General features: G+C 37.6%; 1 protein-coding gene and 1 long non-coding RNA gene across 51 annotated transcripts in view; both read left to right on the forward strand.

Annotated features, from left to right (window-relative positions):
* Positions 1–18,746, forward strand: part of LOC146395936 (uncharacterized) — a 1,175,949-nt gene that overhangs the window by 230,388 nt on the left and 926,815 nt on the right. The gene's annotated exons all lie outside the window — the stretch shown is intronic.
* PKP4 (plakophilin 4) overlaps positions 1–18,746 on the forward strand; it is a 249,850-nt gene that overhangs the window by 178,830 nt on the left and 52,274 nt on the right. For 32 of the 50 annotated variants that reach the window (XM_085001127.1, XM_085001146.1, XM_085001133.1 and 29 more), the window contains 4 exons: positions 8,721–8,852; positions 8,963–9,153; positions 11,927–12,479; positions 18,029–18,217. In XM_085001127.1, the coding sequence (XP_084857253.1) occupies positions 8,721–8,852; positions 8,963–9,153; positions 11,927–12,479; positions 18,029–18,217 (1,065 nt within the window). The remainder of the gene's footprint in view (positions 1–8,720; positions 8,853–8,962; positions 9,154–11,926; positions 12,480–18,028; positions 18,218–18,746) is intronic. The other 18 variants (XM_085001128.1, XM_021076431.2, XM_085001149.1 and 15 more) reach the window with 1 other exon arrangement.

Raw genomic sequence — 18,746 nt, forward strand, 5'->3', positions numbered from 1 at the left:
CCCAACTTTTAAAAGATGGCACATGTGGAGTTCCCTGGTGGCTCAGCAGGTTAAGGGTCTGGTTCATTCTCTGGCCCAGAAACTTCCACATGCCTCAGGCATGGCCAAGAAAATAAATGAAGGATAGTATATCTGTGTAGCAGTTTATACTTGGATCCACAGACTCCAAGTATCTGTAATATTCTTAAAATATTCTAAAAATCAGTTTTTTGATCCATCTGTATCTTCTGTAGATTAAAGGATGTTCTTTTTTTTTTTGTCTTTTTTAGGCCACACTTGCAGCATATTGAGGTTCCCAGGCTAGGGGTTGAATCAGAGCTGTAACTGCTGGCCTCTGCCACAGCCACAGCAACTCAGGATCCCAGACATGTCTGCAAACTACACCACTGAGCAATGCCAGGGATCGAACCTATGTCCTCATGGATGCTAGTCAGCATCATTTCCTCTGAGCCACAAGGGGAATTCCCTAAAGGCTGTTCTTATGCCTCATACGTTCATCTCCCTGTTTACATTTCCACTCTGAAACAGGATTTCCCAGTGTTGTCATGGCCTCCAATAATAAGATTACCTGCTGTAGAAATAAATTTTGTATATCGGGGAAGCTACTGAAGAAGACAAGTCCCTTGGGGACCATTTTCTAGGTCCCCTTCCAGAATTTGGCCAAGAACTTTACTTCTTAGCCAGTGAAGGCACTGCAGCAGCTCTGTGGAAAGTAGCCTCACTCCTGAGCCTGTGGTCCTCCAGGAAGTGAGAGTCCCATGTCCAGACACAAAGTTGAGTCCCCATAGGTCTAGATTTTCTACTCATATTTTTCACAGGGTTACTGCCAAGTCTGATAGGCTAACCTTAACTCATAGGCCAACATTGAAGAAATATGACATACTCACTTCCCTTAACTGTCAAACAGAGTATCATCTGCCTTAACATTTCATGCTATTACCATCCCAAGAGTCCTGCCAAAACTCACACTACACTACCTTTCATGTAAGGGTAAAAACCCTGAAACACGACAGCAACTCAGGACAAGGACAGTATAGCATAAGGTTATAGCATGCTGGTTGGTAAAAGACCAGTTATAGGGTTGTACCTACGAAAAATCTCCGTGTTGATCTCTAGGTTCTTGTTACCATGGTGATTTCATACACAGTGTAGACCTCTGTTATATAACATAAACAGATACATTGATTAACAAGCAGAGTCATTTTAATAATGTCCAGTTCTTTAAAGAGGCTTTAGAACTTTGCCCCTTTTTCATATTTTTCATTTTCATTTTCATTTTTTAATTTGTTTTTTATTTGCTTTTTTTATTTTTAAGCCTTAGACTTTTTACTGAGCGTATTTTTATGCATACTTGGTATTTATTTGGGAGGTATAGTGCAGAAAAGATAAAGTATAATGGGCAAGAAGGACCATGCTTCCAATAATCTCCCAGTCTTAAACACAGATGGAGATTATTTCATTTTATCTTGAAGCTTGTTCAAGTCCTATCTTTGTATGTATTCATTTTTTTGGAAGATGCTAATTTGATGTTTGAAAATGTCCTGTGATATATTTCTGGTGTCCCAGAAAACGTGTTTATGATTTTTTAAAAAGGTAATCCATATTCCTCAGTATACAGATTAAAGAAGTAGCATTCACGTTCTGTTTGCCGTTTTTACTCATAAATATGTCTCAGGTTCATGTTCTTATTGTGCTAAACCACATCATGCCAACTATTTGTAGTTTACAGCATTGATCAAGAAATGGCTAATCACATCCTATAAGTCTCCGGGTCTCTTTGATAAATTTGACTAGTATCTTCTTCCATTCCACATAGCAGATGTTATTTAAAAGATAATACACAGTTAATAAGTGTGACATACCATACTACAATAAGGAATATTTTATTTAAATGATCCTTTTGTTGATCGGAGGTATGGTGGCTGTGTATACATACATTTATATGTGTATGTAATTTGTGATTTACAAATATTCAAAGAAACAGTAAAACTTTTGAAAACAGTTTAATTTCTTTTTAATGATTTAGAAGAGATTTGAGTACCTTTTTGTCTTTGCAGATACACATTATCACTGGATTCCACTATAAGAGTAGAAAAATGACTGAAGATCTTATTCATAGTATAGAATTTGGTTATTTTACAGTTCATATTAAATAAATGTCTTTTACCAACTTCTTAAAATTTTTTTATATTTAAAGACAAAGCACAAAATATGTACCCTATACTCTAAACCTAGTTATTTAGATCTTCAAATTGAATTTGAGGGACATGGGAATTTAGTATTTTAGTGTTCTAGGTAACTTCTCAGTATCGTTCTATATTCCATTTTCTGAGGCATTGCATTTAAAAATATAAGAAATAGGAGTTCCCAGGTGGCCTAGTGGTTAAAAGATCCAGTGTTGTCACTGCTGTGTGGCGCACATTCAGTCCCTGGCTCAGGAACTTCTACATACTTTGGGCACAGCCAAAAAATATATATACATATGGAATAGATACTAATGTATTTTAAGGAGTTCCCATCATGGCTCAGTGGAAACGAATCTGACTAGGAACCATGAGGTTGCAGGTTCAATCCCTGGCATCGTCCAGCAGGTTAAGGATCTGGCATTGCCATGAGCTGTGGTGTGGGTCACAGATGTGACTCGGATCTGGCATTGCTGTGGCTCTGGCATAGGCCAGCAGCTGTAGCTCCAATTCGATGCCTAGAATGGGAACCTCCATATGCCATGAGTACCCCCCCCCAAAAAAGATACTAACATTTAGAAGGTAGTTGGGTAGATGATTTTATTACTTGGGAGTAATTTGTTAAGGGTTTTTTTTGTTTTGTTTTGTTTTATTTTATTTTTAAACAGTTATCTTGCTGTCTTGCTCTCTCTTTTTTTTTTTTTTTTTTTTTTTTTTTTTTTTTTTTTGTCTTTTTAGGGCTGAATCTGTGGCATATGGAAGTTCCCAGGCTAGGGGTGGAATTGGAACTGTAACTGCAGCCTACACCACAGCTCATGGCAATGCCGATCCTGAACCCACTAAGCAAGGCCAGGGATCAAACCCACATCCTCGTAACTACTAGTTGGGTTCATTATCACTGAGCCACAATGATAGGAATTCAAACAGTTTTTGTGGGATTTTTGGCCACACACATGCATGCAGAAGTTACCAGGCTAGGGACTTTTTGAGATACTAATTCTATTAACTTTTATTTTTAGGGTAACAGGTATGGAATAATGTATCTTAAAAAATTTATACTTGATCTGTGTAAGACTTTTTTCTCTTTTTTAATTAAAGTATAGTTGATACATAATATCATATTAGTTTTGAGATTTGACTTTTATGTACATTAGTGATTTGACTTTTATGTACATTACAAATTGATCATAATGAGTCTTGTAACCATCTGTCACTGCAATCATTGCTGTGTTGTTGATGATAGTCCCTATGCTGCACAGTACATCCCCATGACCCATGACCTAGACCTCTTAAGCCCTTTCACCAGTTTCTCCAACCATCCCGACTTTCCCCCCGACCGTTAGTTTTTTTCTCTGTATCTGTGAGTCTGTTTCTCTTTTGTTTTTTTTTTGTTTGTTTGTTTGTTTTTTGGATTTCAGTTAGCATGATAATTTCTAGGTCTATCCATGTTGTGGCAAATGGCTAAATTTCATTCTTTGCTATGGATGAGCAATATTCTTATGATGGAATACCACATCTATAGCCATTCGTCCATTGACAGACACTTAGGTAGCTTTCGTATCTTGGCTATTGTAAATAGTGGTGCAGTGAACATACAAGTACATGTATCTTCTCAATTAATGTTCTCATTTTCCTCAGATAAATATTCAGAAGTGGAATTGCTGGATCATATGGCAGTTCTGTTTTTAATACTGTTTTCCATCATGGCTGCACCAATTTACAGTCCCACTAACAGTGCGTGAGGATTTACTTTTCTCCACATTATTGCCAGTGTTTGATTTTTGTCTTTTTAAGGATAACCATTGTGATAGGTGTGAGGTGCTATCTCATTGTGGTTCTGATTTGTATTTCCTTCAGATTAGTGATGTTGAGCATCTTTTTGTATATCTGTTCATCATCTATATGTCCTCCTTATAAATATATCTGTTCAGGTCTTCTGCCCATTTTTTAATTGAATGACTTGTGTTTTGTTGTTGAGTTACAGGTTCTTTATACATTTTGAATATTAACCCATTAAAGGATATATCATTTTCAAATATCTTTTCCCACTCAGTAGGCTGCCTTTTCATTTTGTTGATGGTGCCCTTCACTGTAAAAAAGTTTTTTAGTTTGACATTGTCTCATTTGTTTATTTTTACTTTTGTTGTCTTTGCCTAGGGAGACAGATCCAAAAAAAGTATTACAAAGACTGATGTCAAAATGTGTACAGCCTAGGTTTTCTTCTAGGGCTTTATGGTTTCAGATCTTACATTTAAGTCTTTAATCCATTTTGAGTTTATTTTTGTATACTTTATTTTTAAAATTGACCCAGTTTCATTTTGTTGCAGGTAGTTGTCCAGTTTTCCTAGCACCATTTATGAAGTGACTACCTTTTCCCCACTGGCATTGGTTCCTTTGTAGTAAATTAATTGACCATATAAGAATGGGATTTTTTGGACTAATTTGACAGGAGAGATATTACCTTTCTTTTTTAATGTTTGGTAGAATTCACCTGTGAAGCCAGTCTAGGCCTGGGCTTTTGTTTGATGGGAGTTTTTTCCTTACTGATTTAATTTTACTACTAGTCATCAGTCTGATCAGATTTTCTATTTCTTCTTTAATTCAGTCTTGGAAGATTTTGTCTTTCTAGGAATTTATACATTTCTTCTAGATTGTCTCATTAGTTAGAGTGTAATTGTAATCATCTCTTATGATTCTTTGCATTTCTTTGATGTCAGTTGTAACTTCTCTTTTATTTCTGATTTTTATTTGAGTCCTCTCTCTGTTTTTCTTGGTGAGTCTATCCAAAGGCTTATCCATTTGTTTATCTTTCTAAAGGACCCCCTTTTAGTTTCATTGATCTTTTCTATTTTTTTCTTTTTAGATTCCATTTCATTTATTTCTCCTCTGATCTTTATTATTTCCTTCTTCCTACTAACTTTGAGTGTTCTTCTTTTTCCATTTCCTTTCAGTGTAAGCCTAGATTGTTTATTTGAGAATTTTCTTGTTTCCTGAGGTATAGTATCACTATAAACTTCCCTCTTAGAACTAATTTTGCCTAGTTTCATAGGTTTTGGGATATTGTATTTCCACTTTGGTTTGTCTCAAAGTATTTTTTTATTTCCTCTTTGACTTCTTCACTGACCCATTGGTTATTTAGTTGCATATTGTTTATTTAGCCTCTAGGTATTTGTGGTTTTTCTAGTTTTCTTGTAATTGATTTCTAGTTTCATACCACCATGGTCAGAAAAGATGCCTTTCAATCTTCTGCTTCTGCCCTGAGACTTGGAGCAAGTGAGTTTGTTTATGCACCCGTTATGGGCAGATTCTCCATTTCCCACAGCCCTCTGGATCTCCCAGACTTTTAAGTTTCGATGCCTTTCAAAAGGCACTTGTTACAGGGCTCATCTTCCTGGTGCAAATCCCTTTGGCTGAGAGCCTGACTTAGGACTTGGACCCCCCCCCCTTACTCCTAAGGGGTGACTTTCGTGGTTGTAATACCTCTCCCACTGGTGAGTTGCTGTATTAAGGGTGTGTGTTCTGATTAGACCGCATCTCCACCAACCTACTCATCTCAGTGTGGTCTTTTTCTTTATATCCTCAGTAGGAGAAAATCTGTTCTGTTGGTTCATTCTCATATCTAGTTGTTCTGTGTGTAATTGTAGTTTTGTGTGTCTGTAGGAGGAGATAAGCTCAGGATCTTCGAACTCTACCATCTTGATCCCACCAAGATTATTTTAAATAGCTTCTCTTAAAAAGAGTTCAAATGAGCACAGTTGCTTGCCACCTGGTTTGTGAGAAGTGGTACATGGGAGAGACAAATTGCTAAAGAGTAGATTTTTACAATGCCTCTTTCTCTTTTCTTATTTAATTAATATCTCCTAGTGGTTAAAAAAGGAGAGAGAAAGGCATACACAGAACCCTGTTGGTTTTGGTTTCCATGGTGATAATTTCTCAGATTCTAACACTGCATGCCACCTAGTGTTTCTAAGTCAAAGCTTTGATGTATTGGTATCCCAGGTTTTATCTTGTATGAAAGCCGAAGCTAGGAACGATCTAAACATATTTTTCTTTCTAAAAAGTGGCACATTTTTCCATGTAAGAGATGTCTTAATCCTACTAGAGGGGTACTTCCATATCTATATTTTGTTGCCATTTTGTGTATGGTTGGTTTTCCAGTGTTCCATTCCCGGGTGCAATGAAGGTGGATTGCTGCATAGCTCTGCCTTCACATCATCTCTTACTTAGCTTCTCCCAGGCATCCTATTCCCTGCAAAACTCTTCTAACCTAGCAAACTATATATTTTTACTTAGTTTCTAATAAAACTCCCTCAAGAATTCTTGTGTAAGAATGTTTAGAACTCTGGAAAGACAGAATACTTAGAAACAAAGCAAATTACTCTTCGGGATTTCTACCTGATAGAGACTTATCATGTTTAGTGTGTACCAGGGAAGCCATATACCATCTGTAATCTGTGATGAAATTCCAAACTTAGAAATTCAGAGCTGTCACAGAACTCTGCCACCTGGAAGTATAGTGTCAAATGATAAATATGAAGACAAGTTCATTAAAAAAAAAAAAACCTGTATTAAGAATGTCAGCAGATCTTTCTAGATGCTGGGAAACAAAACCTTGGATAGAATCTGACGTTAAATTAAAGGTTTTTGAATGCGGATTCCCAGTTCTCCTATAAACCTTGTATTCACTCTCCAAGCTAGCTTGATCAGCAATGCCTAAAAGTTTCACTTTACTTTACCTAGACAATTCTCATTGAACACAGTAAAGTAAAGCCACAGCACAATGCCAGGCATGAATCAGCACTCAGTAAAGACAAGCTGCTATTCTTACTGGAAATTTGTTTATTCGACAAATGTTTACTGGGCACCTCCTGAGTGCTATGCACCTATCCTAGGCACTGGGATACAACAGTAAGCAAACCAGACAAAAGTCCCTGCCTTCATTGAGCTTATATTCTAGTGGAGAGAGATGGTGATAAGTGCTATAAAGAAAGGACAAGCTGGCCTCCTGTGGTAAGTGGATACTGCTTAGATATTACTTCCTGTAGGAAATTTTTTCTAAGCTCCTTACCCCTGGACAGTAGCACACACACACACTCTCTCTCTCTCCCTCCCTCCTTTTCTCTCTTTCTCACTCACTCTTTCTGGAGCTGCATTCTTAGAGCCTAGCATATATTAGGGCCTTAATAAATAGTTAAAGGAAGAAAGTCAGAAAGGAAAGAAAATTTAGGACATTGAAATCCTTAGGATTATGTTAAATTCAGAATGTGATAAAGATTTATTTTAAATCTATAAAGTGAGAGAGAAGCTACATTCCTGGAAAAAAAAAAAAATGTTTGCTAGCAACATGAGGGTTAAATTTGATGGGGGAGAAAAAAAAGACTTGTCATGAAGATAATCAGAACATGGTCAAATATATTTTAAGATACTAGAGAAAAGAAGACATATTTGAATGGAACTGGGGAAAGGCAGTATAATCTATACCACCTAAATTTAACACATAAAAAAAGAAGTTGGAAGAGGGTAGGCAAAGATAAATTGTTTTGTTTTGTTTTGTGTTTTTAAGTTCAAGATGGCAAAATGATATAGTTGAAAATAAAACAAGATAATGGGAGAGACAGATTTGATGAGAAAAAAACAATAATGAGGTTAGATTTGTCTATTTTCATTTGGAAAAAGACTAAAGGAATAAAATAAGCAAATGAGTAAGAAATTAAAGTCTCCATTGTTGGCAAACTGAAAATTCAGTACATAGTTCCATTGATTTTAGATGACATGAAATATGACATAAAAAGCTAGCCTTCCCTTCAGAAGTTTTATCACCAAGCTCAATAATATGAACTCCTGCAAGTTTTCATTTCAAAAGTTTGAGATATGGAAGATCTTTAAAAAAAAAAAAAAAAAATAGCTACTATTTTTCACCCAGAGTCTGTTAATCCTGTTGGAAGAAGCCACCTATGAAGTGAGTTTTCCACGGGGGAACAAAATCAGTTTTCAGGTTTTAATTTAATGTAATATGTAACTTAATTTATGGCTCATAGTCACGATGAAAACATTCATGAAATTTAACAAAAAATATTAATAAACTGAGTATATGGAGCACTTTCATATAGAAAAGAGTCAAAATGAGGAGTTCCTGTCGTGGCGCAGTGGAAACAAATCTGACTAGGAACCATGAGGTTGTGGGTTCAATCCCTGGCCTTGTTCAGTGGGTTAAGGCGTTGCTGTGGCTCCAAAATAGGCTGGTAGCTACAGTTCTGATTAGACCCCTAGCCTGGGAACCTCCACATACTGCCAGTGTAGCCCTAAAAGGAGAAAAAGACAAAAAAAAAAGAAAAGAGTCAAAATGATTGTGCCGTTCAAAGTGAAAATTGTCTTGTGTTAACTTATATGAAATCTTGAGGTAACAGTCTTATATTAAGATTATGCAAATAAAAAAAAAGATTATGCAATATTACTGACAAATATTTGAACCTTTTTAAGCAAGTATTTATGTAACATTATTGTTCATTTTAACTAATCAAACTTATCTTCTTGCAGATGTGCCAAACACTGGTGTAAACAAACCTAGGGTTTCTGACACTGTCCATCCCAACAACTATCTCATCAGGACAGAGCCAGAACAAGGGACCCTCTATTCACCAGAACAGACATCTCTCCATGAAAGTGAGGGTCTGTTGTATTATCTTTTAAGTATTAGATGTGCTTTTAATATTTCTTTTTTGAAAATGAGCACCTGGAGTATAAAATGAAAATATTTCCTTCTGGTTTCATTCCTGCAGGATCATTGGGTAACTCAAGAAGTTCAACACAAATGAATTCTTATTCCGACAGTGGATACCAGGAAGCAGGGAGTTTCCACAACAGTCAGAATTTGAGTAAGACAGATAATAGACCACAACATTCATTCATAGGATCAACTAATAACCACCTGGTGAGGAATTCAAGAGCTGAAGGACAAACACTGGTTCAGGTAAGCCAAACACATCAAGATCCTTGTCAAGAAACAACCTCCTAATTGAATATCTACTATAAGTATTATTAAAAGTAAAGCCAATACAATTTTGAAGTTATGAAATAAAGTAGCAAAATCATTTTACACTGTGAGTCTACAATGTTAAGGCATGAAACCTTAAAATATATTAGTTCCTACTATTGAATCCTGATCAATTCAAGACATAGGATAATAATTTTTCTGGAAGCAGCAAGTTTGGCATGAGGGGAATAGTCTAGGGAGAATATGAGAGAGCTAGGTGGAATGTTCTAGTCCCTGAGGGTTATGAATTCCTGAAAATACTAGAGCTAAAATATTCTATAAAGAGTCCTAGAGAGCAGAGCACTATTCCCACACTTGCAAAACTCAACTTGGCCATTTCTAACCAAAGTTTTTGTCTTCATCTTCAGAATTGTTCTCTGAAAACACTCTTCTTTCCTTTGCTAGAACATAGATGAAATATGTTCAATGTGTACAATAGCTATGGAAAGCTATTGTATGGAAGCATAACCTTTCTGTTAAGTTTGGGGTTTCTTACTTGATGTGATAGTCACTAGTAATAATAATAATGCATATGCATTTATAAAAACTCTTGAGCTCTGCATTCACTGCTGCTTTATTCCCATCAATCCTCCAGCATACACCAGAATTAATAGAAGTGCTACGAGTCCCAACTAGCAGTAACCAGTGAGGATGACTGTCTGTCCAAGTACCCTAGCGATTTCTCTGGAGCAGAAAAGTGGCAAGATGATCAAAAAAATTAGGCAAACACTAAGCTTCTCTTAGTACAATATAGGAAGCCCTGAAGGTACACACAGCAGTGGGCCAGGATTCCCAGTGCCAAAGGAGAAACACAGTATAACTTTGGCCCAACAGTTTAAGGGAAATTTTTAAGCATTAAGAAGCGTTTCTGTATTAAAGCAAATGCAAATATGATACATGAGTTCTTAAGCTAAGATAGGAAATCCTGTACCCCTAGCAAACTACTTCTAGCTGTACCACGCCCCACCACCTCCCCTACTTCCACCACCTCCCCTACTTCCACTATCCCACCCCAGCACCACTGTTCCTCAGAGGTACATTTACTCTTCTGATGGAAGAGTTCGGGAAGCTTTGGACTAAGTCCTTACAGGAGTTCATGTGCTTAGGTGAATTTTCTGCATCAGCAGGTCTAAAGTCACGTTTCTGAATACTAATTAACTATAGAGATTATCCATTTTGTCCCTAAAAATGGTCATGTTACCTTTTTATTTAATTTTTTTTTTACTTACAGCAAGATGATTTTGTTCCTGGAGCTGAAGATTGCAAGAGGGTCTTTAAAACTGCTTTTGCAATAAAACTGCTTTTGCATATAGTCTTGGCATCACAATTTCTAAGTATCTGGGCCAAGTGTCATCCCATTTTTGATAGTAAACAGCTAATATGTGGAATTTTTTAAAAATCACCTTTTGCACTATTAGTAAACCCCAAAAGCAGTTCTTTTTCCAATGGTCTACTAATTTTTATACCCCCTCTTTCTTGTTGTGTATTTACAGTCCCCTCCCCAGATCTCCACAGCTATTGCCTTCCCAGAATTGTTGAGTTTGAGCACACAAGTGGTCTTAGAGCAGGTGTTTCAGCCAGCCAGCTGCTTCTGACACCTGGACACAAAGAGAGTCCTTAAGTTATCCCTGTTTCTTCCTTTCTTACCCCGGCTAAAAGTGGGGTTGATGACACCTGTACTGTAGCAGTCACTGGGGAGATACCAAGCCACCCAGTCCTAGAGTCCATGTCCCTGCCTGGTCCCATCAGACCAGTGCCCCAGTCCAGCCACCATTCATTATTCTGCTGCATCAAGGAAAGGATCTGAGACTCAGTCTGGAAGAGTCTACAGATTCAAAAAAGGACCAGTCATGGCAGAAATGTTCTTCATTTCCCAGTATGGTCTTTTCCAGCTGGCTAGGCCAAGAACCCAGCCGAGATTTTGAGCATTCCTTTTGCTGGAACAAATTTGAGGGCACCTTGACATGCGTCTCTTTAAATCCACCAGCTAAAATTAAAAGCTTATAAATCAAAGGATGTAGAAACGGCTGAAATCACTAGCAGCCACACTTGAGCTAAAAGAAGAGACAGATTGGCTAAAGCGCCTGTGCACCCAAGTTGTCCCTTGAGAGTAAATTGACAGAGAAGAGTACTGCACCCCAGGCCCTATCCAAACATTCAGTTACTCCACTTTGAAAGAGTACATTCCTTTTGTTAATGGGGGCCAATCCATGAAGACAGTTCTAAAGACAATTATAGATACTCCTCTCACTATATTTAGATTAACGTATTGAAAACATTTTTTGTTTGTTTGTTTTACACAAATGCATTATCTTCGCCAAACTTTAACTCACAGGCACCACATAAGTATACTGCTCCAGTGACCCTTCACACTTGCAATACAACATATTGTGTGTTGTGGAGAATGAATAGGCAGAGGGTTAAAAAATGTAAAGACAAACGTAAAAGGAATGTTAACTGTCTTTAGATCTCTCTTTACTGGTTGGTTTTAGTATGCCGAAGGGAGAACGTAAGGGTTTAATCACCAAAAAAAAAAAGAATAAGGAAAAATTAAGATCCAGCTCTAAAGCATAGAAAGGAAAAGAAACTTAGAAGCCTAAACTAAATAGTGAGTGCACATTCTGTAGTGAGCTGTGTGCATTTTTTTCTGTAATGACAATGGAGACAAAACCCTGGATAAACCCATTCTCTTTTTTCCCCCTTTCATCAGCCATCAGTAGCCAATCGGGCCATGAGAAGAGTTAGTTCAGTTCCATCTAGAGCACAGTCTCCTTCTTATGTTATCAGCACAGGCGTGTCTCCTTCAAGGGGGTCACTGAGAACTTCTCTGGGTGGTGGCTTTGGCTCTCCATCAGTGACCGACTCCCGACCACTGAACCCCAGTGCGTACTCCTCCACCACGCTACCTGCTCAGCGGGCAGCCTCTCCGTACTCTGCACAGAGACCCGCCTCCCCATCAGCTGTACGTCGGATTGGGTCAGTCACCTCCCGGCAGACCTCCAACCCCAACGGACCAACCCCTCAGTACCAAACCACCACCAGAGTGGGGTCCCCGCTGACCCTTACGGATGCACAGACTCGAGTAGCTTCCCCATCCCAAGGCCAGGTGGGGTCATCATCCCCCAAACGCTCAGGGATGACCGCCGTACCACAGCATCTGGGACCTTCCCTGCAGAGGACTGTTCATGACATGGAACAATTCGGACAGCAGCAGTATGACATTTACGAGAGGATGGTTCCACCTCGGCCAGACAGCCTGACAGGTGAGTACAAGGTGACAGCACTGCACACAGCCCAGTGGGGAAATCTTCTGTGAGGCCTCTCTGAAATAGAAAAGGCTTCCACATCGCCGTAATGTGGGAAAAGCTTATATTTTTATCTCAGAATTTATACTGCAGACCTTAGGCTGACTTGTCTTTCAGACTTTCTAATTTTTAATGCATCTAATTATATATACATATATATTTATTTATATCATCAGACTTCTTTTACAATGAATATATGTACCCCTTCCCCTATAATATTAGGATATACAAGGTACTTTTTTTTTTTGCATTTTAGAAGAATTGGTTGGAGTTGTAAACTGTTTGTTGAAGTTTTTCATAGTGAAATATTTCTCACTAGCTAGGCCTACCCATACCCAAACCAATAAGTTATGTTAAAAGGTGTCGTCAGAATGCCTGTTCAAGGAGTTCCCATTATGGCTCAGTGAAAATGAATCTGATTAGTATCCATGAGGACACAGATTTGATCCCTGGCCTCACTCAGTGGGTTAAGGATCCGGCCTTGCCATGAGCTGTGGTGTAGGTCGCAGATGCAGCTGAGATCTGGTGTTGCTGTGGTTGTGGCGTGGGCCAACGGCTGTAACTCCTCAACCCCTAGCCTGGGACCCTCCATGTGCCACAAGTGCAGTCCTAAAAAGACCCCCCCAAAAAAGAAGAAGAAGAATGTCTGTTCAAATTTTTTTTTTTTTTTTTTTTTTAGAAGTTCACATTGTGGCTGAGTGGGTTACAAACTTGACTAGTGTCCATAGTAAGGATGCAATTTTGATTCCTGCCCTTGCTCAGTGAATCAAGGATTCAGCATTGCGTGAGCTGTGGTGTAGGTCATAGACATGGCTTGAATCTTATGTTGCTGTGGCTGTGGTGGAGGCTGGCAGCTGCAGCTCCAATTCAACCCCTAAACCAGGCACTTCCATTTTCTTCAGGTGCAACCCTCAAAGGAAAAAAAAAAAAAATGTTTTTTTAAATGCCTTAATAGTGCAGACTAAAATGTGGATTTCCTTACCTACTGCCTTGATTTTTAGCATCCTGATGGGAAACGCACCAAGTTCTTACAGTTTATCTTCGTATGTCACTTGGATTAAATTAGAAAAACATCAACCATGTTGCTGATATTACAGACACTTCTGAGTTTTTTCATGATGGATTTCCCACATACTGTATAGACTTTGTTATTTTAATTCAAATGAAACTCATCTTAAGTGTTTAAATGCTATTTTAAAAGTAACATGTATACAATGGTTAAAATTAAAACTCTGCAGGAAAATATAAAATGAGAGGTGAAAGTCTCACCTTCCTCTTAACTCTCACCCAACCCCACTCCCCAGTGTATGTATCTTCCAGAATGTTTGATTACATATATAGATATATATGTTACAAACTGATGTACATGCATTTTTTTAATGCTGTTGCTTTTATATATATCTTCTAGACCTTGTTCTTTTTTAAAAATATGTCTGAAAGTTCTCAAGGGATGCCCAGGACCCTATTTTATAGATGTAGCATAATTTCTTTAATCACTTCTATTAATAGACTTTTAGGTTGTTTCTTATTTTTAGCTCTTAGAGACAGTGATACAATATATATCATTCTTCCTGCTTGTTTGCACATGGGTACTAAGACAACTGTGCGGTTCATTTCTGGACGTACAATTGCTGGATCAAAATATGTGTGTATATTTTCCTAAAGAAATTCTGTCAAATGGCCCCCAGGAAGGTTTTATAGATTTCTGTTTCCCCCAGCCTGTTTCCTAGACCTTCACCAGCCCTGCATATTGTCAAAGTGTTTCATCTCTGCCAGTCTGGCACTTAAAAAGCTGTACCTCATTGTTTTAAGTTGCCTGTGTTGAGTTGATTGAGGTCGATGATTTCATATGTTTATCAGCCGTTCTATTGCTTTTCTGTAAACCACAAGTTTGGGATTTTTGTCCATTTTTATAATTTGTAAACATTTTTTTATACTTGAAATAAATTAGCCCTTTATAATATACTTTTCAAGGGTTTTTTTGTTTTGTAATTTGTTTTCCAACTTTTTTTTTGGTATTTCTTATTTATAGAAGTTTTTGATACTTTTGTGTGATAAAATTATTATCCTTTCCTTATGGCTTCTAAGAAAGGTAAAGCCATTTTGAGGTTTTCTAATTGAATGCTTTTGCTCAGAGAATTAATATTGAACCTGATTTTGAGTTAAAGGAAATTCCTAGTGGAGAAACCACTTCTTTTTTATTCAGCCATCAGAAAGGTGTCCTTGGCTTAGATATTTTCTGTGTGCCTCTGAAACGTATGCAGCAGAGTCAGGTAGGAATCATTTATGACATTCTGCCGCTGAAGGAAACCTTAAGAGATAAATACTTCACAAGATTTCTCTTCCCCCATTCGCACCCCCCTTGTGTATGTACAACATCTATGCAGAAATCTATTTTTGTAGTAGAGTGAAAAGGAAGCCCAGGAAAGAAAGTGAGCACATAAAGAACTGTCTCCATGTTTAACCCTGAGGGCTAATCTCCTTTGGCTTAAAAAGCCTGCTTCTCTGGCAGTGCAGATGATTAGACTTTGTTTCAGGGGGGAAAAAATTATACCTAGCCTATTACAGATTTTTTTTTCTTCCAGAATACGACAGTCTTCAAAAGAATCAAAGGCTTTCTTAGAAGTATTCTAGGGAGGCTTTGTTTGCCATCATCTATCTACCTGAATGTGGATTCTAATTTACAAATATCTTTTATTCTTATTTCAGAAAGTGCTTGTCATCATATTTGCCATGGTTCTTGATTTCAAGGGATTAATAAATAACCTGCTAATTGATAAGCCTAAAGCAGTATTTTTTAATAGATTCAGACACTTGGATATTTGGTGATCATAATTTCAACAATGATGTTAAGTGTGTATAAATTACTTCCTACAGCAGAAAAATATGTCTGCCCTAAAACATTCATTTCAGTATAATCATAGCATATCAAGACAAGTTTTGAGAATAAAAAGAATTTGTACTTGGAAGATAAATTTATGTTTGTGTTCACTACCTTGAAATATAAAGGTTTTAAATCACAAGGAATACATCATTGCAATAAGTAAACTAATATGTATCTGTGGAATTGCAAATAGAAATGATTGGTTGGACAAATAACATTGTGTAATATCAGTATTTTCCATTTATTTGGAGGGGTAAGGTCATTAAAAATCTGTGGAAATACTTCTGGAAAGATTATTTCCCATTATAGTGTATCACCTAAAGTAATTTCATCTCGCTAATAATCCTATAACAAGTGAATGTTTAGTGGATATTTTTTATAGTTCTAAGTGGTAAAAAGCTCATTTTGTTACTTTTCTTATGAAGTTATAGTACATGTTTACAAAAGTTTTCATATAACATGGATTCCAGGAAAGACTCCAGCCAAATCCTTGCACAGGGGACTATCACATTGTGGATGGGACAGAATGCTTTGGTCTCATTTCACATCACAGTGAGGGTGGGCCACAGGGCTTAGCTTGCCTCTGCCCCAGTGTGAGTTATCTTCAGAGTCTAACAGTGTTCTTGGCTCTTCTGAGTGTTAAAAATAACCATCTCATACTGGTAAGATTACCAAGGACTAGGTATGTCTACCCGCCCACTTTATGTCACCATTAACAAAAACAATGCCTGCGCTTTTGTTCAGGGTACTCACGGGCTGTATAAAGAAATGGGGTTCATACTGTGCTAAAAATGAGAAATCTGCCAGTGAATAAAAAGCCAAAATCCTCAAATAAGAACTTGACGATAGCAATTAAAAATGTCTTTAGGAGTTCCCGTCATGGCGCAGTGGTTAACGAATCCGACTAGGAACCATGAGGTTGCGGGTTCGGTCCCTGCCCTTGCTCAGTGGGTTAACGATCTGGCGTTGCCGTGAGCTGTGGTGTAGGTTGCAGACGCGGCTCGGATCCCGCGTTGCTGTGGCTCTGGCGTAGGCCGGTGGCTACAGCTCCGATTCAACCCCTAGCCTGGGAATCTCCATATGCCGCCGGAGCGGCCCAAGAAATAGCAACAACAACAACAACAACAATAACAACAACAACAACAACAAAGACAAAAGACAAAAAAAAAAAAAAAATGTTGTCTTTAGAGTTATGTGGGCTTCTGTGGCCCTGGTAAGCTTACCTCCCTCTGTAACCTAAAGTTTGTGGAGGGCTCAGGCCAGTTCAGGGTTTCTCACACCACGTCCCATTGGTCCTTGAGAAGTAGCTTTGTCCAGTGTCAGCTATATGGTGACAGAACACAGCCCTCCCAGGAGGTGGCTCCCTGATGGGGATGGATCACATTTCCTTTAGGACTCTATTTTCTTGATTTTGAAATGTGAAAATTTGGCCGAGTAATCTCCCAATTACAAGATTGCTATAAACCTGTGATCTTCATTTTTAGCAAGTGGGGAGCCAGTAGTCAAAACCCACATTTATTTATTTAATTCCTTTCCAGGTCACATTGCTGTCCAGGGTGGGCAATAATCATTGATTTCAGAAGCTTTATGTATGAACTTTCTTGCCACTCCTCACTAAGCAACATATAATTATCACTCACATTCAGGTCCATTTATTTTTAGCTATGATATGATTAACCTGGCTAACAGGATGTGAACAATTGTATCTTTTTTTAAATTGGTTACTCTGTTGATTATTTGCAGTCTTTTAAAAAGCAAATATATGCTGCCTGATTTCAGATAGGTTTGTGCTTTCTTTTGCTCATATCTGGAATGTGACCTTAATTGATACTCCTACCAAGCGACGTTTTACTTACTAATGATGACAAATCACAAATTTCTGAGCATCACAATATAGAATATATTAATTCACTTTTTTAAAGAACATAAAATATTTGGGTTTGAAATCTGCATTAGTTATTAACAATTTGAATGGAAACGTATTTGAAATGATTTACTGTTCTTAATATACTAACTTTGTACTTTTCCTTTACACTAGAAAGAAGGTAAACAAGAATCCGGTATGTGGGTGCCTGCAATAACAACTGTTTTAGTGTTTTGTTTTAATTGCAATAGCAAATAATAAACTAATACCTTGTAAATCTTATTAGTTCACTGATGCTATTTTAAATTTCATAACCTAAAATTTCATGTGTTCTTATAAAATTCATGGATGAATAAGTTGAGACAAAGTTCAGAACAGCCCTTGAATATCAACCTTTCTTAAGAACTATTATGTAGGCATTGTCTTAGGTATTAGAAGTTAAAGCCATAAGGGACATGATTTCATTCTGGTTTTGGTCACCCTCATAAAATTGTTTACAGTTGGGAGATAAATTTCAAAGTGTCAAACCATCTAATAATTTCATGTATTTTTTTTAAATTTACTTTCATCTTGCTGCCAAGAGAAAGTTTTATTTTTTTAATGTATCTGGTGTCCTGTTGTTATCTGGCATACCTCTTTTGCAAAACTCACTAGGTTTGGTGTTTAGACTCAGTGTTTGGTCCTATTGATTAGGAGTTATTCTTTTAACCTCACCACAGTTTTTTAAGTTTCTTAATAATGGAATTTTCCTGCCTCTAGGCTTACGGAGCTCCTATGCTAGTCAGCACAGCCAGCTTGGACAAGACCTGCGTTCAGCTGTGTCTCCTGACGTGCACATCACTCCTATATATGAGGGGAGGACCTACTACAGCCCAGTGTACCGCAGCCCAAACCACGGAACCGTGGAGCTCCAGGGATCACAGACGGCGCTGTACCGCACGGGATCAGGTGGGCGTCAGCTCAGTTTCACTGGTTTCCCAATTTCACAGGCCCAGAAGAAGGATTTTACTGAGATTGGGTTTCCTATTAGAATGAACTCACATTGCCCATTTGGTTGTCAGATGAGCAGCTATGAAAGTAGATCAACCAGTAGTAAAACAGAAGTTCATGTAGTACGTGTTTATAGGTGATAAATTTTTACCTTAGTTTGATCTAATCAATGAACATAGTGATTGTAATTTAATTCACAAATAAGTTTTTTAGAGCTATAAATCTGACTCCTTGTGTTGGAAATAAAACAGATGTAGAAAGGAAAGCCTTTTTTGGAATATTTCTTTGTAATTTTTGTTGCCTCGCACAAATACATGCCTTAGCTTTGATTTAGCATGTCTGTAGGCTATGTGTATTTGACATTACTTTTTTTTCAGATACTGAATTTCCTCTGAATGCTTAAATGGTAGAATGTGAAATAAATGTTCCTTATGATGGACTCAGTCTGGGACAGAGTACCTTTACGGTGGTTATAAAAATAGGGAGC

Source organism: Sus scrofa, chromosome 15, assembly GCF_054392235.1.
Source record: "Sus scrofa isolate SSC_HxYL_T2T_F1_AM1 chromosome 15, Sscrofa_HxYL_maternal_Yorkshire_Landrace_v2.0, whole genome shotgun sequence".
NCBI classification, from domain to species: domain Eukaryota; kingdom Metazoa; phylum Chordata; class Mammalia; order Artiodactyla; family Suidae; genus Sus; species Sus scrofa.